Source organism: Myotis yumanensis, unplaced genomic scaffold (assembly GCF_028538775.1).
Source record: "Myotis yumanensis isolate MYYU_CA2020_CCGP unplaced genomic scaffold, mMyoYum1.0.hap1 SCAF_6, whole genome shotgun sequence".
Taxonomy (NCBI): domain Eukaryota; kingdom Metazoa; phylum Chordata; class Mammalia; order Chiroptera; family Vespertilionidae; genus Myotis; species Myotis yumanensis.
The window spans coordinates 18,071,076-18,089,257 of NW_027223757.1; the positions used below are offsets into that span (position 1 = coordinate 18,071,076).

Genomic DNA, 18,182 nt, shown 5'->3' on the forward strand with positions numbered 1-18,182 from the left:
TATAATAGTTTGAAATTTCAAAACTCCACTTTCTATAATGGGTAGATGGTTTTCAACTACAAGCATAGAGATTTTACCAAAAAAAAATCATAAGACTTGACAATACTATAAACCAACAGACATCTGTAGAATACTCCACCCAGCAATAGTAGAATCCACATTCTTCTTAAGTGCACATGGCATATTCATTAGGCTAGTTCATATGTTAGGCCATAAAACAAATCTCAATAAATTTACAAGAACTGAAATTAAATAAAGTGTGTCTTCTGACCACAATAGAATGAAATTAAGAATCAGTAAAAAATAAATTTATGGAAAATTCCCAATTAAAAAAGGGTATTTAAAAATATATTGAACTTTTTGAGTTTATAATCTAACTGGAACTTGAAATTGAAACTTTTGAGTAGAGTATAAATAAAGACATTTCTCTATTGAAATTTATAAAAAATATTAGTGTCCTTGGTTTTTACCGAGTGCTGATATAGATGAATTATTTCTATATTGGGGATCCTTTTCATCATTACCTAGAAGGATAATTTGTTTTGAGAGAGGTAAAAACAATTTCCTGATCATCACCAATCACTTAATCCTGATCCTTACAAAAAAACTAGCTTTGTACATACATTTTTAAATCATTGCTCAATTGATGTAAGATGATTATGTTTACTGAAAGCTCAATGGGATATTCTAAGCAGCAACTCCCCAAGTTAAATTATAAGTCAAAAAGCTATGTGTTTTAACTACTATAAGAAATGTTCCTTCTACCAGAAGATTCTAGTAATTTTGACTTACTAAATATTGATTATATACATCTTCTAAACACTGTGGGGATTACAGCAATAATTGAGATTCAGATTCCTTCCCCAGCAACCTTATGATCTATTAAGCAGATGGTGCTTATAAGACAAGTACACAAATAACTTCAATTATATACAAAACGTTGTAAAAGCAATGATTAAGGCATGAAAGCCTATAGTGATTTAAAAGGAGAGTTAATACATCAATTAGAGTCCTTAGGAAAAGCTTCTTCTAAAGCAGTGGTTCTCAACCTTCTGGCCCTTTAAATACAGTTCCTCATGTTGTGACCCAACCATAAAATTATTTTCGTTGCTACTTCATAATTGTAATGTTGCTACTGTTATGAATCGTAATGTAAATATCTGATATGCAGGATGGTCTTAGGGGACCCCTGTGAAAGGGTCATTCGACTGCCAAAGGGGTCGCGACCCACAGGTTGAGAACCGCTGTTCTAAAGCAATAGTTCTCAAACTTGGCTGCTCATTATCACCACTCTGGGAGCTTTAGAAAACCTTGATGACCAGACTTTATCCCAGACCAAATAAATCAGAACATCTCAGACAAGTGGCCTGAGCATCAACATTTTTTAAAGTTCCCTTGGCAATTCCAATGTGCAGCCAAGTTTGAGAATCATTGATATGAAGGATGGGCTGAGGAAGGAATAATTAGAATCATTCTGTGAGAAAGATTTCAGTTGAAAGGGTTGGAATACTGGAGCACTTAGAAGAATCCTCTTCTCATACAGTTAACTCATTTTTATTCAAACCTCAGCTCATTCATTCTTGAAAAAGCTTTTTCATTCTTGAAAAAGCTTTGCCTGACTCCACTGATGATAACAATGTAAATAATTGTAATAAAAGCTAACATTTTTTTATAGCCCTTGCTAAGTGATAAGCACCATTCTAAGCACTTTAAATATATTTCAATACTTAACCCTCCTAACAACACTAAAAGATAGGTAGCAGGATTATTATCAGTTTACATAAAAGGAGGCTACATAACTTGGCAAGGTTACACAACTAACAATGGCAGAGCTGAGATTCAAATATAATGACTCAGAAATACATGTTTTGAAACATGACCAACTGGTGTTAAATGTTACTTATCAAGACTCTCATAAAACCTATACATGCCTCCATTATACCATGAATCACATTAAATTGTAAATTTTTATTAGAGTTTTTTCTTCCACTCATCATTCATTCAATATACAATTATTGAGCACATTCTCTGTGCCAGAAAATGTGCTTGTTACTAGAAAGACAAAGTCCCTTATGTAATATTTTATCTGTGAAGGAATTTTACTTTAGAGCTGAGGTCAGCAAACTATGATTCACAGGCCAAATTCTGCTGACCACCTGTTTATATAGACATTTTTTTGTTGAACCATGCTCATTGTTTGGTATTTAGAGCTTCTTTTATGTTACAACATCAAAATGTAGTAGTTGTGATGGGGACCATCTGGCAGCAAAGTCTAAAATTTACTATCTGGCCCTTTTTAGAAAAGGTTTGACAACCCTTGGTCCAGAGCAGTGGTTCTCAACCTTGGCTGCACATTAGAATCACCTGGGAATCTTTTTAAAATCCTGATTTCTGGGCCTCATCCTCCGGAAATTCTGTTTCTTTGTTACTAATGTTGTGGCCCCACCCCATAACAAAGAAACAGAATTTCCAAAGGGTGAGGCTCAGATATCAGGATTTTAAAAAGATTCCCAGGTGATTCTAATGTGCAGCCAAGGTTAGAACCACTGGTCTAGAGAATAATACAAAAGAGAAAATCATCATACTTTAAAAATAAGGTGAATGCTCTGGTGCTCAATATACTAAGAGAACATAAAAGAGGGATTTCTGGCTTAGATTAGATGGTCAGAAAAAATCTTCCAGAAGACATGATATTTAGAGTAATTTTGTAAGGCTGAGTAGAATTAACTAGACAAAGAAAAGCAGCTAGACTTGCCAGTAAGATCAGCAGGGGAGTTTAGCAGTGATCCAGAGAGCTAGAATAATGGCAATGGGAATAAAGAGGGTTAATGTGTTTAAATGTACAGCAGTGAGCAAAAGTAGGTTTATAGTTATTCATATGGAAATAATATAATAATAAATAATAATACAAGAATAAACCCTATGTTTCACATACTCACAATTATAGACCTACTCGTGCCCACCTCTGCATATTTATAGTGTTCAACATGACTTATGAAAATATATATTTGAATTCTTTATTTTAACTATGTAATATAGCCAGTGTTGCTTGTAGTTGAAAATCAGTAAATATTTATTAACAGAAAATATTTAGTCCCAAGTAAAGGATGTTTATTTAAAAGGGTAAGAAAATATTTGCCTTATATTAGTCCTTAAAATCACTGAACTATAAGAATTATGATTCTTTTACCCACTGCCCTAAAGTGAATAAAAAGCACTACCACATTTTCATTGTTTGCAATTGTATAGATGTATATATCTATTAGCAATGCAGTTTTATGAGTGAGAAATGGTTGCAATATACTGTACCTGGAAAATTCATAGGCAATTCAAATGGTTGTGGTGATTCACCACCTTCACTGTGCTCACAAATTTCAGCTATGATCTTCTTAATTTTGAGGCCAGTAATTTTAATCACCTCTCCTGTTGACAAACAGCATTCATTTCCAAACATTTCATAAACAGAACCTGAAAAAAAAAGAGTGAAAGCAGCTCTTAAAAAAGAATTAAGTCTTGAAGAACAAGGTAGGAGTCAAAAGCCTTATATTACGTGTTTTTATTCAGTTCCTCTCTTAGCTACCTACTAAAGAGGACTTTAATCAAGCCTGGCAAAATGTACAGCATGTACCAGGAAAAATATTAGATTTTCACTTTATTCACTGGGCAAGGTAGAAAGAATCTTATTTTTGTTATTGTAAATTGAATTTATGGTTTCCTCAGCACCTTTAGCTCATCGTTTCAAGGTCAAACTACAAACATGTCTTTCTCTATTGGTATTTATGGTGTGTTTCTGCAGGGTCACAGAATTAAGCTTATCTGAGTCAACAATGATCTAAGTAAGTACTGCAAAAAAGGTTGTAATACAATCTAAGATCCAAAGACAGAGTATCTGCACACTGGGGCTTTATAGCAAGAGCATCATTTTTATTTCTTAGACCTGGTTCTCTTCATCATTATGAATATAAGACTTATGCCCATTTTTGTCTCTTGATTTTTGGTAAGCAGACCAGTCCAGATAAACTGGAAAGCTTCATTTTAGTTCAGGATTTCAGTTTCCTTCCTAACAAACTTTTTATCATAGACTAGAGGCCCGGTGCACAAAATTCATGCACCCGGGGGGTCTCTCAGCCTGGCCTGCACCCTCTCACAGTCTGGGAGCCCTTGAGGAATGTCCGACTGATGGCTTAGGACAGTGATGGCGAACCTTTTGAGCTCAGTGTGTCAGAATTTTGAAAAACGCTAACTTAACTCTGGTGCCATGTCACATATAGAAATTTTTTGATATTTGCAACCATAGTAAAACAAAGGCTTATATTTTAGATATTTATTTTATATATTTAAATGCCATTTAACAAAGAAAAATCAACCAAAAAAATGAGTTCGCATGTCACCTCTGACACGCGTGTCATAGGTTCACCATCACTGGCTTAGGATGTCCCATGGAGTAGGCCTAAGCATCAGTTGGACATCCTTAGAGCTGCCAAGGAAGCTAGAGAGGCTCCAGCCACCTCCGCTGTGCTCACCAGCCATGAGCCTAGCTTCTGGCTGAGCAGTGCTCCCCCTGGGGGCAGCCCCTGCATTGAGCATCTGCACCCTGGTGGTCAGTGCACGTCATAGCGACTGGTCGTTCCTCCATTCATCGATTTGCATATATTATATAGGACTAGTGGCCCAGTGCACGAAATTCGTGCATGGGAGGGGTGTCCCTCAGCCTGGCCTGCACCCTCTCCAATCTGGGACTTTTCAGAGGATAGGGATTGGGCCTAAACTGGCAGTCGGACATCCCTCTCACTATCTGGGACTGCTGGCTCCTAACCACTCACCTGCCTGCCTGCCTGATAGCCCCTAACCCCTCTGCCCGCCAGCCCCAACTGCTCCCCCCTTCCAGTCTGATCACCTCTAACTGCCCCCCCGCCAGCCTGCTCGCCCCCAACTGTCCCCTTGCCTCCTGCTCACCCCCAATTCCCGCCCCCCCCCGCACTCCCCCCCCCCCGGCCTGCTCGCCCCCAACTGCCCTCCCCTGCCGGCCTGATCACTCCTAACCACCTCTGCCTCCGACCCGCCACCATGGCTTTGTCTGGAAGGATGTCCAGAAGGTCTCCCGGTCTAATTAGCATAGATGCTAAAGCTAAGCTTTCCACTCATTTATTTTCCTTTTATATCTCCTCATGGAAGAAGAACATGCAGTCAAATGACCAGAAGATGAGCATCAGAAAACAGAAGAGAAAAAAAAAATTATGACTAATCTATCCCTATTAAAAAGAGAACAACACAAAAACTACATCTCTGGGATATTATCGATTTACAGTTAAACAGTAAATGAATTAAAGGTTGATGTAAATAAATATTAACAAACTCTAAGGCTTAAAACATATAATTTTTTCCTTACCTCTCATATGATTTATTTCATTTTTATCACACTAAAATGTGAACAGTATAAACACAGCATTTTAGGTTTTTTTTATCTTCTTAATTTTTTTCTATTGAAACCCCTTCTCTAGAATCTTGCCTGCTATATAGCAGGCACCTAAAACATTTTTATAGCATTAACAGTTACGATAAAAAAGAAGACTGACATGCAATCTAGCTTTAAACAACTCTGCGATTGTATCAGAATCGCAATGGAAATCAGAGCAACACTCAAATTAAAATAATTTATGAAGGTTTTAATAAAGGGGCAATTTACACAGAGGCACAGTCAGTTCTAGGCAACACAAGAAAATAAAAATCCTGATCTCACTGTTCTCCCTCCATTTGATCCTCTGCCAGGTCACCTCACTGGCCAAATTCAATCAGAAGGCGGAGGACAAGGGAGGGGCTGATGCCCACACAGAAGTCACCTCCCAAGTAGAGAGTGAAAATGAAAATCCAGCACACAAAACTTACTGTTCATTATGTAGTGAGAACTATTTTTGCAAGCATGCTAATGTATCTGATCCTCAAGTTTAGTATATATTTCCCTAACTTCTCTATTTTTTATACTCCTCCCTTAACTACATGTTCATACTTTTCATTAACTCCAATACACAGTGTCAGCCATCACAAATCCTTTTTAGAACAATATGGGATATTAAAAATAATGATAAATCCACAGTGGCATTTTCCTCCAATGAATTCAGAATAGTTAATTTCTATGATCCTCATTTGGCAATTTACTACATACTAACATTTTACATCTTCAGTATTATCTCATCCTGTACTTAACTTTTTATGACTTTAGTTTTTATTACTCCCAATTCAATCTTAAGCTTTATGAAAGAAAATATTGCATTATATTATTACATAACTATAACACATCAACTTTCCTTCTTCATTTATTCAACTTATTTCATTAAAACCTACTACGCATCGGGCATTGTGATTGACAATGGGCATCTAAGATAAAATGCATAATCTCTCTTCCCTCACAGAAGCACTGTTTTGAAGGGAACAAATAAGCAGATATTGCAACAGATTATTAGACAGATATAATTTAGGAAATTCAGGGCATTGTGGGAGGATATTGGAGGTATTTAATTAAGAAATTACATGGGAAAGAGATTAGGGAAGGATTCCTGGAGGAGATAACAGCTGAGCTGTTTTACAGAAAGCCTCACAAGATATCAGGACAGGCAGAGGAAATAGTATTTGAAAGGGCACTACGATATGATACATTCTGGAAATTTCAAGTAGCTAGTTATGTCTCAAATATAAAAAATGGGAAGTGGTAAGAAAGAAGACTAGAGAAGTAGAGAGAGTCTAGATCATGCAGCATCTATAAAATAATCAACAAAAAGGCCAATAAAAACCTGAAGCAATCTCAAATAAAAGAATCTACATTTTCAGTTATCAGGGTCTAGGAACTAATGTCAATTTAATGAGCAGTCATATGTATCTAGGTGCTTGCTCTCCAAAATCTAGTCTATGGCACCACATGGGAACTCAGAATCTTGGCCAGACCCCAAGCCTGCTGAATCAGAACCTGCATTTTTAACAAGACCCTCAGATGATTCATAAGCACATTAACACTTGGAAAGTGTATAACGGAAATAGTCTCTGTCCTGAGATTGTTGGAGAACTAACCAGGGAAGGAAGAACATGTCCTGTAGAGGAAGCATTCAGTGCCATTAAGGTGAAGGACGTTAAAAATGGAAACAAGGAAAAGATTTTAAGTAGGAAAGTGATATGGTAAGACTTTTCCTTGTCACATAAAATAGAACATAATGTGCCCTAGCTGGTTTGGCTCTGTAGATAGAATGTCAGCCTGCGGACTGAAGGGTCCCAGGTTTGATTCTAGTCAAGGGCACATGCCCAGGTTGCGGGCTTGATCCCCAGCAGTGGCATGCAAAAGGCAGCCGATCAATGATTCTCTTTCATCTTTGATGTTTCTATTGCTCTCTCCCTCCCTTGCTCTCTGAAATCAATAAAAATATATTTTTAAAAATAAAATAGGACATAATGTAACCTATTTCATTTTACCTGAAGTCTTTTGGTCTTAATTTCAATGCAGTGAATGTCTGATTGTGGATCTAATGTATATCAAACTGACTGATTTGGAATGCCATCCTTTTCAAATACTCCATGGGAATTCAAAATTAAAAGATGAATTCACGTGAGATTACATAACAATTCATAGGAAACAGAAGCCAGAGAATCCTGTGAGGAGAAAATTCTGAGAGTTTTATCAATACACAACATACAAAAAACTTCTGACTTGTTAGGTCTCTTTCCATGTATGTCTCCCCTTTAGAAAAAAAAAATCACTTCTTTCAGTCATAAAAAAAGTAGAAGCTCATGAAAATACTAATCTTTAATATTTATCTTTGATTCTTTGCAATTTCTAATTTGCCCAACACTAGAAAGTTATGTTCATGATAGGTGACAAGAACATACCTGAAACTTAAAGGGGATCTGGTACTATATCACCAATATGATGTCTCTTAAAATATATTTTTTCTCAGTAAAAATATAAAATGGTTAACTTTAAAAATAGCCAACTTTCATAATCTCAGGAAAAGCACACATAATATGTATAAATGCCTGTTAAAAATTTGCTGAGATGTATGTCTGAACTAAGTGTTTGTATATATATAGTCAAAGATATTAAAATTGTTTTTATTTCATTTTGAGGACATGCACTTTGAGTATGCAAATCTATTAAATCTTTACAGATGATTCTTTCCAAGTGAGAGCATATGTATTCTGGATAATGCCAAACATCAGAGAAAGCTGGAACAAAGCAGCCTGTTTTCAGTGATCAAACATCGCCCCTGAAGGCTGCAATGAAAGAGCCCTGTGCTTTTGAAATCACCTTCTCTAATGCTACTTTGCTCAACAGAAATGACACATTAATATCCTTTTATGAGCTCATCCCTTATTTGACAATTCATATAAGTAATACTGTAATCACATAAGAAGAGCCAAAACAATTGGTTCAATAGATTTTCTTCTATTTTCTCTACAAAGTTAAAACTGTATGGCAGTCAGGACAGAGGAAACACATCATTTAGAGGTTTGGTTTTTTTTTTACTCAAGATGCACCCATTTCCTAAACTCTCCACCTCTTCTTTAGCGATACCAGGCCAGTTGTCTCTTTATTTCCTCATCAGTTTGTAAATGAGTATCAATTGATCCTGAAGGCTCAGCTTATCAATCAATCCTAGAGATTCTGCTCATATTCCTAGCCAAAGCCTTCCTTGAGCCCCACACCTGAGTGAGAATTAATTCCCTCTTCCGTGCTTTAATAGAACTTTGCATGTATCTCCATTATAGACCCTATGTGATCATGATCACAGCCTGCTGGTAGGGCATTACTTTCTAACCACTGATAGTATGTATATTTTAGATTTTATTATGAGTTCCTAGAGAAGCAATATCTCTTAGCTATATATTTATACTTGACCTCACTCACACTGTTAGTAACCCGGTTTTTGTTACTTAGTAGATTATTACTGAATGTTGAATTATATCTTAGCTTTACTGTAAAATAACAGTAAACTGTTTTGAATATAGTAGTAGTCTTTCTACAGTAGCAGTTTAAAGCACAGTCAACCCAAAGCTTTGGCATGGGTTATATCTTCATTGGGTATATTTAGAATCAAATGTACAAGCATATGTGCAAGTAGCTGGCCATGAATTATCTAGACAAGGAACATTAGGGTAGTTAATTCTACAATATGAATATCTACTTAAGTTTGTCACTTTGCAACTATGGTGACCATTTTTATACTGCTGGACTTGAGGGTGAAATGAAATGATGAAATGAAATAATCTGAAATAGTTTGGAGGACTTAAGAAATTACACCTGTAAAGTTTGCTGGCTATTGTATTATAGTGTTTATAGCACTATATCATATTGGTGTTGCTAACAGAGTTGTATTTTTACTCCTCATAAATAGGTATGATTATTCTTTAGAAGGCAGGGAAAAATAGCAAACATGAAACAATAAGTTTTCAGCTTTACTAGAGGTAGATTCAACTACTTAGATATTGGATATAACTTAGAGAGGTATATCTGAACATTAATAGGAAACGATCTTTCAAGGTCATAGAGACTAGCTTACTCCACATCAAAAATATCAATATAAAGACGGTAAAACAGTGGCATTAGATAGGAAGAAAAATGTCCACACTGAGAAGAACTAAGATAGAAACTCTCTTACCTCTAAGAATACAGAGTTCTTCTTATAATTTGGGGATTTAAGTGGTATTTGGAAAGTCAAGCTTAAAGACAAAAAAGTGCTAGAGACTTCAGTGAATGTTGGTAAGTCTTGAAAAGTCTGAGTATGGGGAAGCTATGAAATCCACAACGAGTTAAAAAGTCTGAGTCTGAGAGTGAATAAAGCAGATTAAAATAGTAGGAAGACCAGAAACTAGGAAATTCCTAATTTCACAAACACCCTGAAGCACATGCCATTTAAATGTCTTAATGGTCAACAAAGAAAGATTCAGTTTTACATACCAGCTAAAAACTTGATGTTTGCTTAATGGCAGAACCAATTTAATAGAGTAAATAAAACTGTGTTAAGAGGGTTTGCAAGTTGGTATTATGATAGAAGTCAACATTGTGGCTTTGTGTTAATAATTATCAGAACAAAGGGATGTGGGATGTGTGAGTATGAAATGAATATCCCTCCTACACATCTACGAAACATTTCCTAATAATGGTGGAACAAATCAGTGGTTCTGCATCTCCTGACACTACTAATTAACCACATTTCACTAAAACTTTAACCATTAAAATGCCATCATAAATAATAATTTCTTATATGAACAATGTTGCATTGGAAGTTTGGTTTATTGTTTTAGGAAGGACTTGGTTTTTATATGCTTTATATAATTTTTATATAATTTTATACACTTTAATATACTTGCCTATGTTTTATATCCTTACTGTTAAATAAAGCTACTATAGACCACTATTGCCATTTAAAACAGTAAACCTGGTAAGACAGGAAAATATAAAAATCTTAGAAGAATCCACAGGCAGCAAAATATCAGACATATGTTGTAGCAATATCTTTACTGATACAGCAAAAGAAACCATCAACAAAACAACAAGAAAGCCCACTGCATGGGAGAACATATTTGCCAATGTTATATCTGATAAGGGTCTAATCTCCAAAATATATAGGGAACTCATACATCTTAACAAAAGGAAGATAAACAATCCAATCAAAAAATGGGCAAAGGACCTAAATGGGCACTTTTCAAAAGTGGACATACAGAAGGCCAAGGGACATATGAAAACATGCTCAAAGTCACTAATCATCCAAGAGATGCAAATCAAAACAACAATGAGGTACCATCTCACACCTATCAGAATGGCTATCATCAACAAATCAACAAATGACAAGTGCTGGCGAGGATGTGGAGAAAAAGGAACCCTCATGCACTGCTGGTGGGGATGCAGACTGGTGCAGCCACTATGGAAAACAGTATGGAGTTTCCTCAAAAAATTAAAAATGGAACTCTCCTTTGACCCAGTGATGCCACTTCTAGGAATATATCCCAAGAAAACAGAAACACCAATCAGAAAGGATATATGCACTCCTATGTTCAGAGCAGTACAATTTACCATAGCTAAGATTTGGAAACAGCCTAAGGCCCATCAGCACATAAGTGGATTAAATAACAGTGTTACATCTACACAATGGAATACTAGCTGCTATAAAAAAGAAAGAACTCTTACCATTCGCAACAGCACGGATGAACATGGAGAGCATGATGCTAAGCCAAATAAGCCAGTTGGAGGAAGATAAATATCACATGATCTCACTCATTCGTGGAATATAATGAACAACATAAACTGATGAACAAAAATAGAACCAGAGACAGAGAAGCATTGAACAGATCGTCAAACCTCAGAGGGAAGGTGGGGGGGGGGGGGGAATAAGAGATCAACCAAAAGATTTGTATGTTTGCATATAAGCATAACCAATGGACACAGACACTAGAGGAGGTTAGAGCATGTGCTGGCAGGAAGGGGGGGGAGTGGCCAGGAGAGGTCAATGGGGGAAAAACGAGACACATGTAATACTTTAAACAATAAAGAATAAAAAAAAGTAAACCTATTCTCTACATCTATTTAATGACTGAATATACTGGTTGAATTGATTATACGTGGGCTCCCATGTACTATAATGTGTTTATCCAATGCATAAAAAGTAAAGAATCACCATATTATAAATTTTCTCTAAGTTCATTAGTACTGAACACTTCATTAACTATTCTGCTTATGAAATATAGTTTAAAAATTGAGAGTAAAGGTTTAGAAACTCATAGGAATTTTGAAGTTATTTTATGCCCACTGAATTAAATAATAAAAATGTTTGTGTTTTCTATGTCTTTATTTTTAAATTTTTATTTTTATAAGATTTTATTTTAAGTTTTTTAAAAATATATTTTTATTGATTTCAGAGAGGAAGGGAGAGGGAGAGAGCAACAGAAACATCAATGATGAGAGAAAATCATTGATTGGCCTCACGCATGCCCCCTACTGGGGATCGAGCCCACAATCTGGGCATGTGCCCTTGACTGGAATTGAACCCAGGACCCTTCAGTCTGCAGGCTGAGCAAAAGTACCAGCTGTGATAGATTGGGAAAAGAAAATAAATTGGACCTTCACCATAGATAGCTTGAGAAGGGCCTCCCTAAAGCATTCATTACAAATGAATGACCTCAGTCAGTGCAGGGAAATGGGACCTAGTTTGAGGGAGTTAGAGATTAGAGTAACATTTGAACATACTGAAAAAAAAAGTTCTAATTTAATACACAAAGTCTTAATCAATATTATTAAATCATCTAGCTCAGTGTCACCAGCACCTCGGGTGCCCTGGCTAAAAGACAGGAATTTTAATCAACTTGACAGTAATAGTTCTAATTGCAAATTATTACATTAGCATTCTGATTTGTACATTATGTTCTTCTAAGTTGTATGAGGCAATGCTTGAGCCTAATTGACCACAGATGCTTTGAATTGTTAGACTTACCTACACAAGCTGAAGTCCAAACCACAAACAGGTAGAATCCCTAGGAAATGAATTCAATGAGTTCTATCTAACTGGTGTGTCAGTTATTCTCCATGACAGAGAGTATATTCTACCATTTTCCCCTCCCATCACTAATCATCCATGGACATTTCCAGCTGAATCCAGATGAGACCTAAAAATCCTCTTCAACATAAAGTTCTAGGTGACTATCCATTGGTTGAAGAGGGCATGCCAGTAGACATATATTTTCCTAACCTCTTTCATCCCATACCTGAAGCTGAAGAAGCTGGCAACCTAGAAATGCTAATGGGTTCAGATAAAATAAAATTTTAAGAAAGCTCCAACAAATATTGTTCTCTCTAGCCAAAGGAATAGGAAAGGAACAGTCTAGTAGGACAGAAAACTTTTTATTAGTAATCACACTACTTGAGCCAAAACCACAGGAAAAAAAATCTGGTTCCACAACCACCCACACCAGGAAAGGCTGAGTGAGAGCCCTTAGGATTCCACCCTTGATGTGTGTAATAAAATACTCATCCACCCCTTGCTTGAGTGGTGTCAGAAAAGGTAGAGTTGAGAGATGAGATGTGCATCTTTGTTTTTTGTGTTTTGTTTTGTTTTTGTTAATCCTCATCTGAGAATATTTCCCATTGAATTTTATAGAGAGTAGAAGGAAGTTCGAGAGTGAGAGCGAGAGAGAGAGAGAGAGAGAGAGAGAGAGAGAGAGAAACATCAATGTAGGAGAGACATATCAATTTGTTGCCTCCTACACAAACTAGGGATTAAGTTTGCAACCAAGGTATGAGCCTTAACTGGAATAGAACCTGGGACCCTTTGACTGGATGGAACCTGGGATTCTTTGAAAAGATCAATGAAATTAACAAGCCATTAGCAACTTTGAAGAAGAAAAAAAACACAAATTACCAATAAGGGGAAAAAATCCAGAGGATATGATATGTAATTTCACAATTTTAGTGAAATGAACCAATTTCTTCAAGCAAAAAAACAAACAAAAAAATACAAAACAACAACAAAACACACACACATAAAAACACACACACACAAACCCCCCACAATATATCACAACTCACCAAATATAAAATGAATAACTGGTTCAGTACTAGAAATATTGAGAAAATTAATCATAATTACAGATGGAGGCAAACTGGGTAAAAGCTACGTGGGATCTCTTTGTATTATTGTTTACAATTTTGTGTGAATCTGCAATCATCTCAAAACAAACATTTAATTTAAATATATAAGTGTGTATGTGCTACAGTGCAATTTTTCACACTAGTGACATACTGAGAAAGTCTGAGACAAACACAGAAACACTTGCGGACAAGGTAAAGCAGAAACAGCCTGAGGAAAATTCATAACCACCAAACTGCAGCAAGTCCTTAGGAGAGCCAGGACAGCAGAGACAGAGGTGGAGGCAGTGGATTATACTGATACCAGAGAAGCTGTGAGCCACTTTCCAACTTTGGGACTCCCAGAAGAACTCCAGCAGCAATGTCCAATAGAACATTATGCAATGATGGACATATTATAGTTATAATTAAAATGTGACCTAACGGACACATTCGAAATGTAACTAATCTGAGGAACTCAATATTAAATTTACTTATTTTAATTAATTTAAATAGCCACATAAGGCTACTGGCTACTGTATTGAACAGCATTTCTTTTTATCTACCAGAAGGAAAAAAATGGAAGCTTAGATGAGAGCCTAGACTAGAGCTTCAGAGCTTGGGTAATTTCAGCATCCTTGTATCACCCTGATTGTCCTCTCATGCTAATGAAGTCGGTGACAAACAACTTAAAGTATAATGTCTTACATATGTAGTAGTTGATGTGTGATTGTGGCCCAACAGGGTCAATCTAGATGGTTGGTTATTAATATTAATGAAAAGGGCATTCCAGAAAGTACAAACATCACTTTTCAGACGTAAACAAATTAGCATGTGTTTAAGGATTATCTGACATCGAGTGTTTTTCCAAGATGATCTGATTACAAAATAAAAAGTCAGTGGTTGGAGAGAATTTAAGGAAAGTGGATTCAAACCTAAGGCAGTATAGTGCGATTGTTCTACGAAAGTCCTAATAGCAGTTTACAGGGCAACAAAGGCCGCTAAGGGAACTGAAATGTGCTGCCAAATGCTACAGTGAGAGACCCAGGGAATGATGGCTTACTCAGATGTGGAAATATTGAGAAGACAACACCATGCTCAGGTCTTGATATATCGTTCCTAATGTCAAATGGCCATTCGGAAGCCGAGATGGTCCTATCCAGTTTCTCTTAAACAACTGTTTGCCAACAGCCTGCACCAAAATTAACTGGGCACAATTTAAAAATAAAGGTTCTTGGGCTATACTCCAGAAATTCTAAATCAGATTCACCAGGGTACAACCCAGGAATTGGTGTGTTTTTTTTAAAGCTCCCCAGTAGATTTCAAAGTTTACTGAGCTTTGAGAACTGCTGTTACAAATCACTAAATAGGTAGAGAAGTCAGGACAATACATATCAACCTGGAAAATCATACAAATTCAGGATTAGTTAAAACTATAAGAGTAAAAACAAAACAAAAGCAACTCCATGGATATATCAGCTCCACTAAAAGTGAGACAAACAGAGCATCTGTGACACATGTGAAGATAAATGTTTAATATTATAATGTGCATGTCATTTACTTAAAATACTTCAGCACAAAAGTGAGATACATAAGTAGGATGTTCAATTGTTTTAACCTATAGCCCTGGGAAAGAGATAAAGAAAATGCCAACATTTGCAGTACACTAATCAGAAATATAAACCCAGATGACTAGTTAATACACAAAAGGTTATTTAGAAGTGTATATATACTTTTATTAAAATATATTTTTATTGATTTTAAAGAGGAAAGGAGAGGGAGAGAGAGAGAGAAACATCAATGATGAAGAGAATCATTGATCAGCTGCTTCCTGCACACCCCACACTGGGGATAGAAACCCAGGCATGTGCCCTGACTGGGAATTCAATCTGTAACTTCCTGGACCGTAGATTGACATTTAACCACTGCGCCACATTGGCCGCACCATATATACTCTTAAAACAACTACCACAATTATCACCTACATTTATTTCCTATTAACACAAAAGTGTTTTTATTATCATAATGGATATTAATATGAAGGCCCCATTGGTGAAGTGAGCAGTGTTCAAAATTTGTTGATTAGTTCCAAATATTACATAGGCGCTCCTGTTCTTGCAAAGGAGTAAAAGAATCTAGTGAGTCCAATATAAACCCCATGCTTTACAGCCCTAGTTCAGCTGCTGATCCAAAGCAAGGTCGTTGTCTGACTAGAAGGGTAACTGGATCCTGCTGCTGGGATATTGCTGCAGAAGTCTCCAATGAGCCTTCCGTGTAAGGTCCGGTCAGAGCATCGAAACAAACAGCTGGGATGAAGTCAAGTTGACACCCCGAGCATATAACTATTTTCCTGTCTGCTTGCAAATTAATGTTTTACATCTGTCAACATTTGATCTAAGGTTTTCGTTCATTCCATGAGACCATGTGCTTCCATGGAATGAAGGCTATCCATGTCTACCAAAACAAACAAACAAACAAAAACTAATAATGGTGAATGACCTAATTAGTTCTGGTCAGTTTGCAACAAAAGTCATTTTCCCCAGAAAGTCTGGCATGATTTTCTGTAGCTTTTCTTAATAAGTAGGATGAAATTAATGTTCATCCATAGGTTACATTAATAAATAGGAGCTAAAAAAAAAAGGAGCTGCTGAGCTTTACTGAGCAGCAAGCCTGTGGTTTTTTAAAAACATGGTGCTGACTTGAATAATTCAGCTTTGTTTTTCAAAGGAGCCTGTTTAGAAAAGCAACCAGCATGAAGTCCCACAATAAAAAAGCAAAACTACAGGTCACTTGTCAGATGAATGGCACCTATCCGTTGTTAATTTCACTGTCAAATTTTTAATGAGAACTTGCTACTGAATGGCTTACTGTTCCAAGTAAGAAACCACTCTTAATGGCAGAAATTAAAATTTCATTCTTCAGTCTTCTGTGGTAAAGTACTCATTTAAGCTTTAAAAGTATGTGTTACACAATAGGAAGTAGTTTATTAAATGTCCAAAAAAAGTCTTCTTCAAAATAGTGTTATTTTTCTATATTGAGGGGAAAAAAAGTGTTCCCTTAGGTACATTATCTGAAAATTTATAGTTGACCAAAACTATATCAATCCGGGAATAAGTACATAACCTGTTGAATGTGTTTATGTAGAGCAGGTCATGATATCTTTGTAAGTGTTACGTTTGACTTCATGAGAAAGCCTTGACTTCTTTGAGAAGGCCATGCTGATTTAATGATCTTGGGTGCTGCAAATTCAGCATGCTGCCAGGTATTAGGCAGCCACTCACTGTTAGCAGAATAAATGAATACACTTGGAAATTTATTTGTTCACTTTATTTTTTATCTACTTCCTTATATTAAGTATCATTAAGAAAGGTAATTTTTGATCCTGTTATTAGGACAAGTAAGTGTTCTCTTTATTAATAATTGGTGAATGAAATAATTGCATAAAAACGTGATTTTAAATAGATCTCTGCCTCTATAAAATGAGGTTACTTTTATTTATCTAGAATGTTGTCTCATTCTAAAATGAGTAGATTGACTAGAAATGTAGAAAATTACTTTTTAAAACAATGGACAAATTATGTGTGTTGGGGGGGAGAAATTGGAACATTTTTATAATTGTCAAGATTTTATAAAGTCTTTGAGCATGCTATATCATTACTGATTTAACATTACTGTAATAGCCAAAACCGGTTTGGCTCGGTGGATAGAGCGTCGGCCTGCGGACTAAAAGGTCCCAGGTTCAATTCCGGTCAAGGGCATATACCTCGTTGCGGGCACATCCTCAGTAGGAGATGTGCAGGAGGCAGCTGATCGATGTTTCTCTCTCATCGATGTTTCTAACTCTCTATCTCTCTCCCTTCCTCTCTGTAAAAAATCAATAAAATATATTTAAAAAATAAAATTAAAATAAAATTACTGTAATAAATACATACACTATTTACATAGGAACATTTAAATTAATAACTATGTTACTAATGTTCAAAATCAAAGGGGTTTCTGTTAATGAGTTAATTCAAAACACATGATTTGATTTCAGGAGTTCTGGAAAAATTGTTTTAAATGTGCTTTAAGCTTTTTCTGATGACAATAGAAAAGTAAAAAAAAAAAATGTTCTTTGGTCTGTGGTTTCAAATTCACACATTTATGGGGCAGGTGTAATTCCCTTAACTGATACAAATGCTGACTCATTAAAACCAACCTTTCTAACTTAGAGTAAAGCTCTTGAAATCTAGTTTGTCTTTATAAGAATCAGAATATTTGAGAGTTAATTTTATTACATAAATTAAGAGAAAACTTGCCTCAATTTCTAATAAATTATTTTTCTTTAAAATAACAACATCTTGTTAATATATGACTGTCTATTCCCATTTACAAAGTATTATTTCATGTGAAAAATGTATATTTTATTTAAGTAAATTTCAACTCACGGCTTTTGCTAGAATCTTAGTTCTAAAAAAGTGCAATGATTATAAATTTTTATTAGGAATAAAACTAAGTAGATGCCCCAATTAAAATGTAATGTTTTTCCATTCAAGAGTTTGAATATTGCATCAAAGACACACATTTCTCAAAATAATTTTTC

At 35.8% G+C, this 18,182-nt stretch overlaps 1 protein-coding gene across 1 annotated transcript in view; it reads right to left on the reverse strand.

Annotated features, from left to right (window-relative positions):
- THEMIS (thymocyte selection associated) overlaps nucleotides 1-18,182 on the reverse strand; it is a 133,329-nt gene that overhangs the window by 103,798 nt on the left and 11,349 nt on the right. Inside the window, exon 2 of the mRNA XM_070419230.1 lies at nucleotides 3,310-3,468. Coding sequence (XP_070275331.1) covers nucleotides 3,310-3,468 — 159 coding nt within the window. The remainder of the gene's footprint in view (nucleotides 1-3,309; nucleotides 3,469-18,182) is intronic.